Raw genomic sequence first — 13,746 nt, 5'->3', positions numbered from 1 at the left:
ATTACACAAATTGGAAAGGGAAAAAAATGTTAATTTAATATTTATAGATTTTTTATTAATGTGAACATTATTGTATTAATAGATTTTTTACAATTGTAGATATATTTTTTTGAAATAAAAATAATCATGATATAGTTTTTTTATATATATAAAAGAGAAATAATCAAGATATATTTGCTCAAAAAATTATTTTTTTTAATAAAAGAATGACATTCATTCATTCAAATTGATAAAATACAACGAATAATACAAATTTAAAATCACTAAAATAAATATGATGAAATAATCTATAAAAAAATATATATGATGAAATTAAAAATAAATATGATGAAATTAAAATATCTGAAACCCTCGTATTTGCTTTAGGTAACCCTAATTTTGTTGAAGCCGTAAATTATAACTTTACTAAATTATTACTAGTTCACCGTGATTCTACAAATCTAAACAAGCACTTAGGGTGTATTTGCATTTTATTTCCAATTCTGGCTTCCCGGTACAAATTGAACATGAAACAACAAAAGCTATTAAAACAAGTGTTTGATGGACATGCGATGGAAAGGATATACTGCTGGTCACTCCATTTGGGGGGAAGTGATATACAACTTCCTACAGCTGAAAGCAGAACTTGGAAGACATCAAATCTCAGATGCAGAGAGAAACTCTAATTGTTCTCACTAATCTTTACATATATGGAAAAACGATCATTGGTAATTTTTTAATTGGAGCCACAAGCCCACAAGACGTGGAACATCTTTAAGAAAACTGGTAATTACCCTCAAGATAAATCATCAGGCCAGTCAAGAACAAGACACCATCAAAGAAAACAAGATAATCTTACCAACTACTGGCACCATTAACACTCAAGACTTAACAAATTTATTATCTAATTCTCTATTAATAATAACACCTGCTGTACAGATCAAGAGTACACCAAAAAATTCGGAAAATCAAGGGAAGGGGGACTGTAATGAAGGTCTAATTGATTAGTTCCTATACTTTATGTACAGTTCTAGCTTATCACGAATTTCTAATTATGTACAACAATACAAAGATCCACATTAGTATTTTACTTCCAAACCTTGATGGCCCCATCTCTACCACTAGAAAGTAGAAGTCTCTGGTTTAACTTAACCGAAGCCACAGAAACAATAGAATCACGATGGCAACCGGCAGAATCAGTGGCAGCAGCTGCAAGAATTGCCTTTGGTGTCAGCTTGGTTGCAAGAGGACGTCTTTTTGTCTCCTGTTCATGAGAGTAGTAGAAGGTTATATTTCTTACTGCCTATATTCTACACAAGTTGGAAAGTTTAAAGAGAAACAAGCAATATCCAACAGAATTTAGATGGTACAATAAAAAATAAAATAATCACTAGGGTAACAGGAGTTTTTGACAATCAGAAAACACTGGACTGGAGAAAGTACAGATTCCTGTCAAACATTGGTTCACAAATTACCTGTACAACTTGCACTCCAAAACTAGATTTTGTTTCATAAAAATCATCAATTCCAACTCCTTTTAGGTTTGGTCCACAGATGCAGTAGCTTCTGTCAGGACTGCAAAAAGAAACAGTACATAAATAAATTCAATTATACTATTTTCACAAGAAAAACAAGTAACTGAGATTAAAGTTCAACACAAAACCTGTAATGATCCCATCGACGTATCTTTAAATCAGTGCCACCAGTCAATAAATCACCCCCTGGTAAGGGAAGTAATGTGCGAATACCGGGAAGACGAGGCGGAGGCTCATTTAGCTCATCGACTCTATACTTGCGATTAACATTTCGTCTTGGATCTGACTGAGAAGTCGCCTTACTTGAAGATTTGGCCAAGGCCCAAGGCAGATCGGACATTTCTGCATCAGTGTCATAATTGGCCGTCCTCAATACCTATTTGTACAAGCAAATAATCAGAGTAGTAAAAATATGAAACATTAATGTTTTTCATGTGAACATAGTTATGAGCAATCTGGCTAGAGGTTCATATCATAAGCATCGTCAAACCAGCCCGTGATAAATTACAATTTATATAACACTTTAAGTACTTGCAAAAGAAACAAAAGGTGGTAAGCGACTAAGCGTCAGTAGAAAACCATATCTTCTCTGGAAAAATAGAAATGTGAATTTTGACAGTATATTTGATAGAACTAGGTCTTGTTCTGGCACATATTGTTTACATTTACTATAAACAATTGCAAATACCCCATACCTGGTGGCAGCTAGCATTCTCTGCATTCCAAAGAGAAACTTCATTGCAACCCGCAGCCACATAAACAAGGGGCCTAGTGGTTGAAGACAGAGAAGTATTTGGAGGAGGAAGGAAGAGACAAATTTTTTCTATAGGACATGCAATAGAATACTTCCAAGAGTTTACGGGTACAAGAAATCTCAGATCCCAAAGTGTAATTACACCCCTGGAAGACCCTGATACAAACCAGTTGGAACAAGGCCCTGATGCTAGGGACAAGGCGTAGCCCTCCTCGGGAGTAGCTTTCAGTGTCCAAGAATTGGAATTTGACCTCGTATCCCATAGATGGATGCCACAGTTCTGGGTGCTATACATAATGCTATTATTATCCACAGGGCTATTTAATAGGCCAAGTATGGCACCTTCTTTGGTGTCCTTCTTTGTGATATCAGCAATACCAGAATACTTCTCAACAACATTTCCTAGACCTCTAGAGATATGATCAACAGAAAACGTATGAATAAATCCATCAGATGCTCCAACTATTACTTGAGCTGAACCTGGAAGCATTGCCACACATAACGCATGGCTTCCCTCCAGGTGATAAGTTAGCTTTGACCTGAATGAAATGTCTTTTTCTAGCTTTCTGGAATCCCAAATCTTGACTGTAGAGTCATCTGATGCACTCACAAAAAAGCTGTTGTCAGAAGAAACTGCTATGTCACTAACTGCTGAACGGTGCTCCTGGAGGTGTGCAACCAACACCCCACGCGGCTTCCAACCAGAATCAGGGATGGATGTTCGAGCAAAAGATTGAAATCCTGATATATCAGCTTGGGTAGTAGCATCTTCTAGTGAAATTGATGTACCTTTAATATTAGAAGATAGTCCCACATCTTGAAATGTGCTAGTGGCAAAGGCTGTCTCATTTTCCTTAGGATCTGGTTCGTGTACCACTCGGTGGAACTGTTTAGAACCATTGTTGATGCTAAAAGAACCTGAAAAGAGCTTTGGTGATGGAACTGAATTGGCCAAATTAAAGGACTTACTAAGTGGATTAACCCAAGGCATTGCAGATGAACTAACACCCAGAGAATTCATTTGTAATGGAGAATCAGATGCTGCAGGAGGTACTCCCATTCCTCTCCTGTCCACACTGAAGGAGTATAAAGGTATGCCTTCTGATGGCTTGTCATATGTTAAACTGTTTACACCACTAAAGGTTGGTGACATAAATCCCGAAAACTGTAACTTGTCCAAGCACTGTGTATCACGATTTCCTGCCATATTGCTATCATTATGCATAAAGGCCCCCATATCTCTTAATTTTGACTCAGCTTTGTCACAATCAGTTAGTCCTGGCTGTTGGAGGGTAGGACTATGTTGAAGCCCAGGACTGTGTTGCTTGTCAGCCCAGCTCTTTAATGAGTCCAACTCATCGATTCCTTTTTTCAGTAAATCCATTTCCCATATTTTAGACTGTGATGAACTATACCATATCTTTCTCTGTCTTTCTAGCATGTCCGAACTCCTGGAGTTCTCCAAAACTTCATAGAAAACCTGTCTTGAGACAGGAGGTTTTAAACATGACAAAAGAGCTTTCTCTGAAGCAAGAGACACAGGTTGTCTGCGAAGGAAAGGACGTATAACAGGAGCAAGAAAAACATAAGAATCCACTGCACCCAGGCTCTCACTGCTAGCAGCAATGAAAGAGACAACCGATCTTCGTACCCATTCACTGGGATAACACAATAAAGCAAAGGCACGCTCTATCATTTGAAGCAATATCCTCTTCCGGAAGAACCCACTTTTGCATAGAATAGCCAAACATTCTAAGGCTCTAACAATGACAGCTTCTGTCATATCACTTAAAGCTTGCTCAATGTAAGGTAATAGATATTCCTCTACACTTCTTTGGCCCACAAAAAGACAGACGTAAACAATCTTTTCGTAGAATACCGTCCTTAATTGCTCATCTCGATCATTTAAGAAGGCAGGAAGGATAGGTAAGAGAGTGTCATTACTCTGTCTCACACCAAAGAAGTAGCAAAGTTTACCAATATCCTGAAGAAGTGCTCTCCTAATATTTGGTGTTTGCTTTGGACCCATAACAAGTTCCTGAACAACCTCTGCAATTGATTTCCTCAGCTGCAGAAGCTGGACATCACTATTTATCATCTTCATTCTCCCAGAGGTCTGAGTGGATGATGTCAATGGTTTCTGTGGCAAACTCAGTTCATCAAGGACACCTGCCTCACTCAAGCTTATTGAGTGTATCAAAAATCCATAAGCAGTAAGTGCCAGCTTAGCTATATTGCTGGCATAGCATATCCTCACACTTTCCTCGGGATCATCGGGAAGCATAGAAAGCATAGGAAAAATATACTCGGGAAATATCTTTGCATCACTAGGAGGAAAATCCCGCACTATGGGAAGAATGTCACACAAAGTTTCCAAAGCAGCACAACGCACAATTGCTGCAGGATCAGAAAGCATTGCAATTACATATGGGATAACACGCTGCAACCGATCCTCATCGTCAATATATAGGGCAGAAGCCTTCAACAAGAGTACAGATGCCCTCCTTAGGTGAGGCAACTTGACATTGCGTATGCATGAGCACAACAAAGAAGTTATCAAAACCATCCCTTCACATCTCATACTATCATTTGGTAACGGTAGAAATGGTGTTCCAAATGTATCAGACTGACTATCATACTCGGACATCAATGAATTTAAGTTGTTCATAGTAATACTTCTCAAAAAGGGATGATCATTTCCTCGAAATGCATTCGAGATAGTTTGAAGCAGCTCACCAGGAGACTGCAAACTTTTCAGATTTTCAGGAAAGGTAGAATTTTGTGAATTTCCTGTTACTTGCTGATTACCTGATGGATTCTTATTATTATTTTTAGAATCCCTCAGTAGGCTATTAATATCACCAAGAAGTTCATACTGATCATGAACTAATCCTTTTCCCATGTCCTCTCGTTTCCTTCGTGAGTCCTTCATGAAACTCACGCTTTCTTTGGCAACCATCTCTTCTAAAAGCTCTCCAGAAGTAACACCTGCATCATCAGATGACTGCTTGTTCATCATTTGTTTAAGTATCTCCTGGAAAGCACTCTGGCATAGTAAAACCTACATAGATTGTTCCCACAGAATCAAAGAAATTTAAGCAAGTTATAAGAACATCAAATAATCAATGGACAGAAAATATATTTCAGTAAGCCCATATACCCTCATATCAGAATTGAGAGGAGTCCAGCAACGGTAAAAATCATGCAGAAATGGTGAAAAATAGGTAGGGAATACAACTCCAGCAAATTCCTTCAAATATATTTCAGCAGAAAATCGAGACTCTGGTTCCAACTGAATCATGTGTTGAATCATCTTGCGGGTTCCAATATCTGGTATCTGCACCGATAGAGAATACAGTATTTAAAATATTAAAAACTGAGTCATGAGTATGGCCAGGAGGAAGCCCCTACTGATGGGACCATGGGAGGATGAAATACGACACAAACATACAAATAGAGTACTTTTTCAAGATGTTGACTTGGATCATGTTGCCCTCTGCGATACGCAAGAAGTTGAGACAGTTCAAATAGTGGTTGGCCTTCGAGGAAAAGTTCAGCAATTACACACCTGTGGAAGTAAAATGATATTTGCACCTTAGAAAAGAGCGAACACGAAAAATAAAACAGTAATTAAAACGGTATGTCGGCAAAATCACATTGGTTACTTTTCAACAAAATAAATCTAGACTTCAGGTTCGACAAAAACTTAACAGTCAACTCGACGGCAAACTAAACATCACCACCACCTCACCATAATTAGACAAGTATAATGCCTTACATATTATAGGATTTGGATCCTCTAAAGTGAGTAAAGTATAAAGTGAGAAAATCAAGGTTGTTATTTTAACGAACTCATATGATTTGTTATGATGTACCTACAATATCTACCTTTGATTTGTTATTTAATGGTTGATATTACTCACTTTAGAGGAGTCAAATCCCAGATTATATTACTGCAATACCACATACACGCAATTCATTTCTCCATTGTTAAGTCAGTTAATTAAATTTCATGCACATAAGTATTCTTTTTTTTTTTAGCGTAAAACATGGTTGGAATAAAAAATCCGGCAAGCTTAAAATTCTTGCAGCAATGAATACTCACCCGACAGCAAATAAATCCATAGATGGCTTTAGGGGTGCATCATGTGCCAACTGCATCTCCCCTCCATTTTCATAAAATCTCTGACAGGACACAGCCCCAAAAAAAAATGAAAGAAATAGTGTTAGAAATCTAATCATGTTCTGTAAGAACAGTAGCGACCAGCAAGAAAACACGTAAGCAGTGACACACTGGAAGGCTTAATGTCTCTAGTCACTGATTGCGTGTTTTTTAAACAAACAACTCTATAACAAATATATATATATATATATATATATATATATATATATATATATATATATATATATATATATATATATATATATATATATATATATATATATATATATATATATATATATATATATATTTGTTTGCTAATGTTGCAATAAAGTTCAAAATTGTTAAATATACTCAACAAAAATCTAGAAAGTGACTGTCTAAGAACAAGACAGATCTTTTGTTAAACTCGAATGTCTAATAAATTAAAGCCTAGATCTGTATTATTTATAAACAATAGCAACAACCAGGCGTTATCCCACTAAGTGGGGTCGGCTACATGGATGAAATGATGCCATAATGTTCTAACATATACCATATTTCAATCCAACGCATTAATCTTTAGATCTTTCTTAAAATTTTCTATTATAGTTTTTCTATGTATTCTAATGATTTGACTGCCCTCCATCTGATCTACTCTCCTTACTACAGAATCTACAGGTCTTCTTTCTACATGCCCAAACCACCTAAGCCTAATGTTGTCATTTCTAATCCTATCCCGTTCGTTTACCACACATCCAACGCAACATCCTTATCTCTGCTATGCTTAATTTATTTTCATGTTGGTTATTTATAGCCCAACACTCTATCTCATACAACACACCGGTCTTACAGCTGTCCGATAAATTTTTTCCTTCAACCTGAGCGGTACTTTCCCATCACATAAAACACCCGAGGTCCTTCTCGATTTCAACCACCCAGCTAGTAATATTGATAAACATGTAAAAACAAAAATTTAGTAACCAATAGAGTCTTAGTTTAATCAAGTGATGAGGATGCTTGCTTCATTCACAATTTAAGTAAGCCTATCAGCAGAAGGTACACATTTCACTTGCATCTTTATACTAAAATATTCACATAAACTAATAAAGGTAAATAGAAACCCAGCAATATTGTAATAATTGTATGCAATAGCTTTACAAGATACTGTGACTTATAGGAAACTTCTAACTCAATAATAGCACAAAAGCATCATAGCTGAGTCAACTAATTGAAATAAGACAGACCACATAAATAATCAAATAGATATATAAAAGAAAAATGATCCAACCTCAGGCGCCAGATAACAGAGTCTTCTTCCACCCGTGTCAAAGAAAAAAGAGAAATCAGATGGGTCATCATACGGAATGTATGTGGGTTTGAAAGATGCAAAGTCAGCAAGAAAAAGCCAATTTGAGGACGTAACTAGCACATTTTCACACTTGATATCACCTACAAAAGATAATGCAAATTTTACACAAGTAACCTCAATGTAATGTCAATTAACCCATTATAGGAGAAAAATACCATCAGCAACTAAAAGATCCTTCTCAACTCTCTCTTTTCTAATTGTGCATGTCTTTGAAAGCTTAAGTTTCAATCAAATCAAGACTTACCATGACACACTCCCTTCTCGTGGCTCTGTTTTACAGCTAAAAGCAACTGTGTGTATTACCCAAAACCAAAAAAAAATTAGAAGTCAATAAAAATACATTACTTTCATATGCAAATAATTGAAAGTGGACAAGTGAAGAAGACCTGAAAAGCCAACCATTTCTTCTCAACTAAACTAAGAAAAGGTCGAGTGCTTAAGCGATCATGCAAATTATGGAAGAAATATTGCCTCAAAAGGTAAGCTGCTTTATCTGTTTCTTGCCAAAACTGCAAAATCACAGACACTGCCACATGAGCAATTTAAAGTAGATGCACAAAAGAACCAATAAAATATAAAAAAAGATAGAGCAGTGTATCATCAAGCCTTTTCAGTAACCAAATATAGTAATCAAAAAGTCCCTCAAACTACATACAATATACCATGTCATTCCAGCCATTAAAACCAAATTGTCTCAAAATTCAGTGAGGAAACACAGTGCAACCACAATGTTAACTTCATTATCAAAATCAAAACAAGTAAAAAAATAGCAGAATATCAACAAGCATTTTCAGTGACCAAACACAGAATTCAAATTTGCCTCAAACTACAAAACAATGTCTCATTCAAAACTTAAGCCGTTAAATTAAATTGACTCAGCAATAAGCGTGGAAACACGGTACAACCACAATTTTAACTCAAAAATCTAAACTAAAAAAGAGCAGAATATCAACAAGTACTTTCAGTAACCGAACCCAATAATCATAATAATCTCATTAATATAATAACTGATTCAGCAATCAGTTTGAATTAGGAAACACAGGGCAACCACAATATCAACATAAAAATCAAAACAAGTAAGAAAGAGCAAAATATCAACAAAGTCTTTTCAGTAACTAATCATAGGCTTTTTTTTTCCATTAAATAGCAATTAATCATAGTGAATAAAATTTCATCAAACCACAAAACAAAGTCACATTCAAATTCCAAGCCGTTAAAATCAAACTGACTCGGCACTTGGTGAGTAAACACAGCAAAATCACGATTTCAACTCAAAAATCAAAACAACTACAGTAATAAAGAGCAAAATATCAACAAGTCCATTAAGTAACCAAAATCAGTAAAATCCTAATTTAGCTCAAACTACAAAGTAACTTCTCATTAAAATTTCAATCCAAAATCAAAATCAAATTAACTCAAACTACAAAATAACTTCTCAAAATCCAATTAGCTCAAACTACAATATAACTTCTCATTCAAATTTCAATCCAAAATCAAATTCAAATTAACTCAAACACTAAGAATGTTAAAACAACACAACCACAATTTCAACTCAAAAATAAAAATACCAACAACTCCATTAAGTAACAAAAAACACTAAATCCTAATTAACTTAACACTAATCAATCGTGTTTAAACACCACAACACAACCACAATTTTCAGCTAAAAAAAAATCAAAATCGAAAATTGAAAATAGAAAGAAGCGAAAAACTAACCTGAAAAGGCCAAACATGAGGATGATCAATAGTGCTGAAAATATCTTTAATCTGAGATAATCGGCGTTCATAATCGGAAAGATCGATGAAATCACCGCGTTTGAAATAAACCTTAACGAGAACCAAACCTTCATCGTGTTTACACTGAATCGATTTGAAGAAACGACCGCGTCCAAGAACTTCTTTCAGAACTAAATTGTACGTTGATGGTAACTCGTGTAGGTAATACTCCGATGCTGAAACTTGCGTCGTTCGCGCTATTTTGTTTCCCATCGATTATTTCAGAATCGCTTTTTTTCTGATTTTTGGTTCCAAGTTGTGAATAAGTAACTAAACTAACTTTACATTTTTTTGGTTTTCACGTTTAGATTATGCGGTTTGTGAATGAATAAATATACGTTTTCGTTTTTCTGGAGATGTTTGAGATTGGAAGGAACTCTTTGAAACTGTGCGGTTCGTTCAGTTAACTTGACGTTTTTCCTTCAAACCAAACAGTGTTGGAAGGTCTTTGAATTTTGGATGAATTATATAGTAATATTTTTCTATTTTTATGTGTATATTAAAATAAATTATAAAAAAAAAAGTCATGACTTAAAAATATCATGATTCTTTTTTAAGTCAAAGGTATTCTCCGCACAACCGTAAAGATTAATCTCATCGAGATAACTAAGATTCATTTAAGGGGTTGATCTCTCTCAACAAAAATTTCTACACACGCACCGGCCGAGGAAGAAGTATATAATGTGACATTTATGGAAGAGTTGTAATTTGAACTTGTGAAAAGAGATTGATGAGGTTGCTACAATAATTTATCAATGTGAGGTTATGTTTTTCGATGGTAATGGATAAAGCTACAATATAAATCCACAAATAGTCACGTAACTTGATAAAAGTGGAATAAACGGCCATCTGAAAAATAAAAGTGCAATTTTTTTTAACAAATTAAAGTGCAATATTTGATGCGGTAGTTATAGATAATAAGATGGATATTGGTATGTGTGTGAGAGTTTGTGATGGGAGATTTATTACAACCTATTAAGTTGACTGTGGAATCGGAGCTTTATAATTTATATTTGAGATCGGTGCGAAGAAAGTTGTTGATGTAATGAATATATATATATATATATATATATATATATATATATATATATATATATATAGAGTCAGGATCCGTTGACACCAACTAGTTTGACACCAAATGTTACACCTCTCAATAACGTTTTAACCGATATAAATTTTATAAAATCCACCGTTGGATTGAAAGTTTACATCATATAGATCATTTGTGTAAAATTTCAAATAAATCCAAAATCATTTGATATGTTATTGAGATACATCAAAATTAACGGTTTTTGTATTTTTTTAAATGCCGTTAATCTTTATGTGTCTCAATAGCATATCAAATGATTTTGGATTTGTCTGAAATTTTACACAAATGATCTATATGATGTAAACTTTCAATCCAACGGTGGATTTTATAAAATTTATATCGGTTAAAACGTTATTGAGAGGTGTAACATTTGGTGTCAAACTAGTTGGTGTCAACGGATCCTGACTCATATATATATATATATATATATATATATATATATATATATATATATATATATATATATATTAGATGTGTTTAAATATAATTCTGTTCTTGACAAAAAAATATATAATTTTGTTCCTTCTAATTATAGTGGTTTTTGTATTAGTGTTCCTTTAAGTTTTTCGTTTGGGTTAGTATTTGCAAATTCAAAAATAGATGTTTTTAATTTATGACGGCATACATTGTTGACTACCGGTATCTTATACACAAAATTCAATATTATGCCATAATTTTATATTAACTAGGGGTAAACCCGTGCGTTGCACGGGTTCGATTAAAATACATAATTAAAATATTTTTATAAATTAAAAATAATAATTGTGATAAGTATAATCACATATTCGATTAAAATATATTGTTAAATACTTTTTACGATACGGTTATATTTAATATTATATATGTGTAAAAACAAAAAAAGTTGTTCAGAATTAAAATAATTTTTATTGAAATGATGTATCATATTTTATTTTAATTGTGTCATCGTATAAAATCTTAGTTTTCATTATATGAGTTGCAATTTTAGTCACAAATCACTTTGCTTTTTTATTTTTAATGTATCACTTATTTATTTATTTTCAATAAGAGTTGGAGGTCATACATACTTATACTTGGTGAAAATATTGTTCATGAGTAATGTTGAACTAAGAAGTATGGTGGTTTTGACATTTTTTATCACGTGATCTCGTATTCTGAAAATTACCTATCAAATAACAACGTTATTGCTTACTCCTTTCTATACAATTTAAGATGCCAAATAACTTATCAACTTACCTCCCTCTCGTTCTCTTGAAGTTTCTTATCAATTATTCACTTGGTGAAATTTTATCCAGATTTTATTAGTCTCGATTTTTTTTGTCTATTGTTTGTTTTTTTTTTCTATTGGGTTTTTCTCCGCTCATTTTGCTTTGAATTTTTTTATTTAATAATTTTTATTCGGATTTTCAATTTAATTTAGTAGTGCTTATTAGAATGCAGTACTCTTTTTTTATAGATGATTTGTTTTTTCTCTTTCATTTCATGGGTTTGATTAAAACACACATTTAAAATACTTTTTATCAATAAAAATAATAATTATGATAAGTATAATCATATATAATTAAATGATTGTTAATATTTTAAATATAGTAACATGGTTATATTTAATATAAATCTATATTAAAAATAAGAAGGTTATTTAAAAAAAAAAAGATTTTGTTTATGTTCTGGTAAAAACTCAAAGGGGGTTGTATTATTGATTAAATGGTGTGATTACACTTGGTTCAATCCCAACAACCCTGAGAGTTTTATAAGTCAGAAAAGGGATCTCTTTACAAATGAAAGTATTGAACTATTTATAGAGCCTCTAGTCTTCTTCTCCAAGCAAGGATTCCTAGAAATTCGGTCTTCAGCACCTTCTTCGGTGGTACAGCGTGAAAACGGGGATAGTAACCTTGGTCTCCAAGCTATGGCGGTTATGAGAAGTTAATTTCTTCCTTTTCAAGTCAATCAGTTAACACTGGGAAGAAGAAGATATTTATACGATACGGGATTATCCTTCTGGGCGTTGCCACGCTGTTGTTAGCCACGCCTTGGCCACTCGTCGCCTAATGGATATTTAGGTTTCGCTTGATTTGGGCCTATCCCCCTTCTTATACTAATTGGGCTTACTGGATATGTCCTTAAGCCCATTGCCCAGTCCACAGCCCCCCAAGCACGAAGTCCAAAGGAGTGAAGTGCTTGAGTATGATTCGAATTTTCCCTCTAAAACTTGTGGCGCGGGAACAATTTCATCACGTTTCTTCCCACTTTCTGGTGCACGTTCTCGTTCTCCTATACCATATCTATCAACCGTCTCTCCATTTACTGATGCCACGATTGGATATTTCCTCTATAAAATGGATCATTCGATGATAGGATCAACTCATCACATTCTCACCTGCTTGCTTAAAAGTTTTCTTTCTTCAGTATGTCTCCTAAAAACCTTCCCTTTGAATATGGTTAATCTCCTGCTTCCCCCGTCATTAAGCGACTCCGCCGTATGTTGACCCTGAGTACGGAGGACTTAATGGACGATTTTGGTGAGTTCTCGGAATTTGTCAAAGAGCTGAATGATTATTGTTGGAGGTTGACCAAGGAGGAGAAGCGTTTTCTTGACAGTGTGTTGCGTTTGGAGAAAGAGCTGAAGGATAATGCATCCTTTGTGATTGTTGTGGAGAATGTCAAGGAATGCCATTCCGAAGTTACTGAAGCTGTTGATAGCCAGATAGAGATCACGAAAGAGACCATGGGTGTGCAGGAGGAAATCTTAGGAATATGCTTTAATGAGGAGCGGAGGGTGGACGACCGTTTGGCGATGTTGAACAAAGAGATGAAGCCGCTCTTGAAGAGGAAGAGGGCTCTCCAGGGTGAGATTAGGGATGATGTCACTAAGTTGATTTTCAGACGTCATTCTCTGGTGGACCTTTTGGATAAGCAGGGCGAGCTGAAAGAAGATGAAATTCTGGCACACTAGTGTTAAGATGTTGTACTCAACGCTTCACCACTATAATACACTTTTAATGCGTGAATCAATGATCCAACATCCAACCGCGCATACACAAGGAATAATAAACTAAACAAACTGAAAGTAAATTAACACAGTAATTTGTTAACCCAGTTCAGCATAAGCCTACTCTG

The 13,746-nt window shown here is 34.6% G+C and overlaps 1 protein-coding gene across 2 annotated transcripts; it reads right to left on the bottom strand.

The window, feature by feature from the left end:
• Positions 1 to 867: 867 nt before the first annotated feature.
• LOC123918729 (serine/threonine-protein kinase VPS15) lies at positions 868 to 9,997 on the bottom strand. Of its 2 annotated transcripts, XM_045970867.1 has the most exons (11): positions 9,498 to 9,997; positions 8,168 to 8,290; positions 8,026 to 8,071; positions 7,701 to 7,861; positions 6,374 to 6,453; positions 5,731 to 5,836; positions 5,429 to 5,605; positions 2,210 to 5,329; positions 1,643 to 1,890; positions 1,455 to 1,554; positions 868 to 1,243 (listed from the first exon to the last, which is right to left on the bottom strand). In XM_045970867.1, the coding sequence occupies exons 1-11, from the start codon at positions 9,768 to 9,770 to the stop codon at positions 1,067 to 1,069; spliced, it is 4,611 nt and encodes a 1,536-aa protein (XP_045826823.1). In that variant the 5' UTR covers positions 9,771 to 9,997; the 3' UTR covers positions 868 to 1,066. The 2 variants fall into 2 exon arrangements, with proteins under 2 accessions (XP_045826823.1, XP_045826824.1); XM_045970868.1 differs by lacking the exons at positions 6,374 to 6,453; positions 7,701 to 7,861; positions 8,026 to 8,071; positions 8,168 to 8,290; positions 9,498 to 9,997 and having other exon boundaries at positions 5,720 to 5,836.
• Between the last annotated feature and the right edge of the window lie 3,749 nt (positions 9,998 to 13,746).

The sequence above is a fragment of the Trifolium pratense genome, linkage group LG3 (assembly GCF_020283565.1).
Source record: "Trifolium pratense cultivar HEN17-A07 linkage group LG3, ARS_RC_1.1, whole genome shotgun sequence".
Taxonomy (NCBI): Eukaryota; Viridiplantae; Streptophyta; class Magnoliopsida; order Fabales; family Fabaceae; genus Trifolium; species Trifolium pratense.
Note: the sequence above shows the minus strand (reverse complement) of the source record. Positions and strands in the feature narration are given on the sequence as shown.